Source organism: Copadichromis virginalis, linkage group LG11 (assembly GCF_057382275.1).
Source record: "Copadichromis virginalis isolate Kocher_CV1m ecotype Utaka linkage group LG11, C_Virginalis_male_GT1.1, whole genome shotgun sequence".
Lineage (NCBI taxonomy): Eukaryota > Metazoa > Chordata > Actinopteri > Cichliformes > Cichlidae > Copadichromis > Copadichromis virginalis.
Window position 1 is genome coordinate 24,854,985 of NC_140628.1, and position 3,584 is coordinate 24,858,568.

The window sequence follows — 3,584 nt, forward strand, 5'->3', positions numbered from 1 at the left end:
GAGGAGGAGCTTCTTCCCGCAGGCGATACGGTCTCTCAATCACACCACCACACAGTACTGACCCACACATATGGTTCTTACACACACACTGGACTTTCTGGACATTGTTTTTGCACAACACTGGTCACTATATTCTTCATTTCCAGTTAATACTTGTACAGCTGCTGTTATTGTGTATATATTTATTTATATTTAGATTTCTTCATACATTCTTATATAGTTCTATATTGTGTATTTTGTTGTACAGTTATTTTATTTTCAACTTTTATATATTTTATCTTATTCTTCCCAGTTAAATTTACCCTTCATTCTAATTTGTGTTGTACAGTTATTTCATTTTTAACCTTAATTTATATTTTATTCCTTCCTAGTTAAATTTACCCTTTTTAATTTTGCATATTTATTTCCTATCTTATTCATAGCCTTTCCTTTTTTTGTTTTCTTTAGGTCACGAGCAGTTGTCCAAGCATTTCACTACATATCGTACTGTGTATGACTGTGTACGTGACAAATAAAATTTGAATTTGATTTGAAAGAAAAATGGTCGATCTTTGTTTGTTACAGGCCAAACGCTGTAACAACTAGATAATGGATAATGTCTGACTTGCTGTTGGGAATATACTATGTAACCTATATTATGATTTTTATTTTTTTTTTTTTTTTAAATTGTATTTATTTGTATGGTTTAATTTATTTAACTATGCATTTATTTGGAACCTTTTAGGATTAACACTTCAATTATCGTTATTACTATTACCATTATTATTAGTGTTGTTATTATTATTTTAATGACTGCCATACGTTCATTTTATGTTGGTGTTGATACTGTTGAAAAAACAAATAAACATACGTTTAAAAAAACAAACAAACAAACAAACAAAAAAAAAAACTGCATAGAGTCAGCTACTTTTTTTTTGGATAAACCAAACATTTTATTGAGAATTGTCACAACAGGAAGTATCAAGAAACACTCCTGTACAACATCCTTCTTAATCCTCCTCCTCATCGTCAGCTCCTCCAGCTCCACCCTGGCCCTTCTTGGCGTTCTTTCTCTTGACGCGGCCTGGGCGTCCACCGCCGTACGGAGACCTAAGGGAAAAGTCGATGTGCTTCTGGCTGTCCAGGCGAACCACAAAAGAGGGGATATTCACCACCTGCTTGCGCACACTGCCAAGACAGACAATAAAGGGAGGACTTTAGAAAATGTTGATGCATCTTCCAGCTGCACTTAAGAGTTGTCTTTGCAGTTTAAAAGCTGAAAAAGCTTTCAGGGTGGAAAAAGTGTGAATCTTTAATATTTTACATGTATAATTTACTGCAGGCTTCATTGACGAGGAATTCTTGACACCACAGGAAATCTGAACTTATGACTTAAATCATCAGCCTGAGTACTTCATATCCAATGCTGTAGTGAATACTACAATTGCCCGAGGTGCAATCCCCCATACCTTACCTGACGGCCACAACACCGTGGCACTGTCTGCGCCCTCGGCGGCAGGATTGGCTCTGGGCAATGTCTACTGACAAGGTATACGGTTTTGATACCGAATTGACCTTGATGAAAATCTTAACTGTTGTCAACAGGGTATGTTACAGGTTGGTGGTCCTCTGATGGAAGAGGAAGCATCGACAGGTTCTCATGAGTCCATCAAAAAAACCAAAACAACACAAAAAAAACCCCACTGAGCCCGTTATGTGTTGCTTTGAGCTTACCGAATGTGCCTCTGGCGGATAAGGACACGAGCGTGGTGGATGCTCTTGGCAAGTCCAAGCTTGAAGACCTGTGTCTGAAGCCTCCTCTCCAAGAAATCCTCGACCTTCAGGCCCAGGATATAATCGAGCTTCATCTTACCCTCATCGAGCACACCGATTCTCACCAGACGCCTGAGCAAAGCGTTACCTGGAAAACCACACGTATACACAAAACGTCATTTAAACATACAACCACAGAGACGTGCTCAAAAATCTTTGCAGAGCAGGAATATTGGCCTCATTGACGAGGAATTCGTGACACCATGGTGAAGTCTGACACTTTATATATTTAAATCATCGGCCAACACAAACCAGCTTCAACTCATCCTACCCACCTTCAAACAGACGCTTTGGGTCCTTCTCATCCAGAGTGAGCAGCTCTCTGGCAGCCTTGCGGATCTTGGCAAGGGTGAACTTGACCCTCCACACCTCACGCTTGTTCCTCAGCCCATACTCGCCTTAAAGGGAGATGAAACGCCGTAATCAGTTTAGTATACCTCATTAAAGGGTATGCCTTGAAATATATATATGGACGGAAGTTATGAAAATGAAAACATACCAATGAGTTTCAACTCCTGGTCGAGACGGGACTTCTCGAAGGGGCGGCGGGGGGTGACATATGTCTTACGACAAACCCAGCTTCTGGCAACGGGCATGATGGCTTATAAGTGCCTGCAAAACCAAGAAATTACAATGAGGGGGACGCTACATATAAGATTTATACCATTTTACACTTTTAATAGGTTATTCAAGGTTGACATGTTATTTGAATCTTGTGCACAGAAGACATTTTAAAGGCAAACATTATGCACGTTCAGCAATAACTCATGTTACAATTTACAACTAAGACAATCAAGTCAACCTCAAAAAGTAGAGTCAGTTTAATTAAGCCAAATAGGCTCTCCATCTGTCAGTCTAGTTCCGTTTTTCAAAGCGTTTACTGAATAATTAAAAAAAAGACATTAACTTTTTACCAGGCTAAAGGGACCTACAACCGTCACTATTACTTCCATGCTTCAACTGTATCGGTCAGATTTGCCACACGATCGTACGGTTTATGAAGACAAGGGTAATGTGTAAGGACCGAATTGACTAGAAACACTGATACATCGGATGCGCTTCATTAAATGTTTCTGAAACTACAATAAATCGCGTATAAACGTTTAACAGACCGGGCATCCGTAAGACTAGGCCGCAGCTACACCGCACCACGTTGTTTAATGTTAGCAGCTAGCATTAGCTTAAGCGCTTTTCGTTTAAAAACGCTTTAAAAAAAACATGCAGGTCTTCAATCGGCACAGGCATAAGTTTAGTTTCATGTCCTATGACTGTTTTTCAACGTGGAGGTCCAAATACACTCGGTTTGTATTGCTGGTAAGGATGAGGATGGTAACCGTACCTGTCTCGCTCAGGCTCGCGCAGTAAAGAGGAAGTTAAAGGAAGTCCATAATCATTTATAGGGCCTGCGAGCACACTACATATCCCATGATGCCTCTCACCGCCCAAACGGAAGTCGGGCCCGCTGGGTTTGTCGCTCTCTGTTGGTCAAAGCGAAGAGCACAACCTGAACACATGGAAGAAGTTAAGATGAAGTTTGTTTATGCGCTTGAATCACGAACAGGCCTCATGTTATTACATAGATGGTATAACACGCAGCTTCAATGTGCACAGAGAGGCGGGAAAGGCCTGCTTCTTTCACTCTGCACAGAGGTTTGACTGAGTGGTCACAGATCTCCTCTTACAAAGTGAGAGTGAGGGAGGTAAGGTGGTAAACTCAGAGAGAAGGACATGGGTGACTATTTATATAACTCTGAAATGGGACCCTGACCATG

General features: G+C 40.6%; 1 protein-coding gene across 1 annotated transcript; it reads right to left on the bottom strand.

The window, feature by feature from the left end:
* Window positions 1-904: 904 nt before the first annotated feature.
* Window positions 905-3,232, bottom strand: rps9 (ribosomal protein S9). The gene is made up of 5 exons (XM_085474016.1): window positions 3,152-3,232; window positions 2,312-2,424; window positions 2,088-2,210; window positions 1,714-1,900; window positions 905-1,167 (listed from the first exon to the last, which is right to left on the bottom strand). The coding sequence occupies exons 2-5, from the start codon at window positions 2,406-2,408 to the stop codon at window positions 990-992; spliced, it is 585 nt and encodes a 194-aa protein (XP_085330142.1). The 5' UTR covers window positions 2,409-2,424; window positions 3,152-3,232; the 3' UTR covers window positions 905-989.
* Window positions 3,233-3,584: the final 352 nt, after the last annotated feature.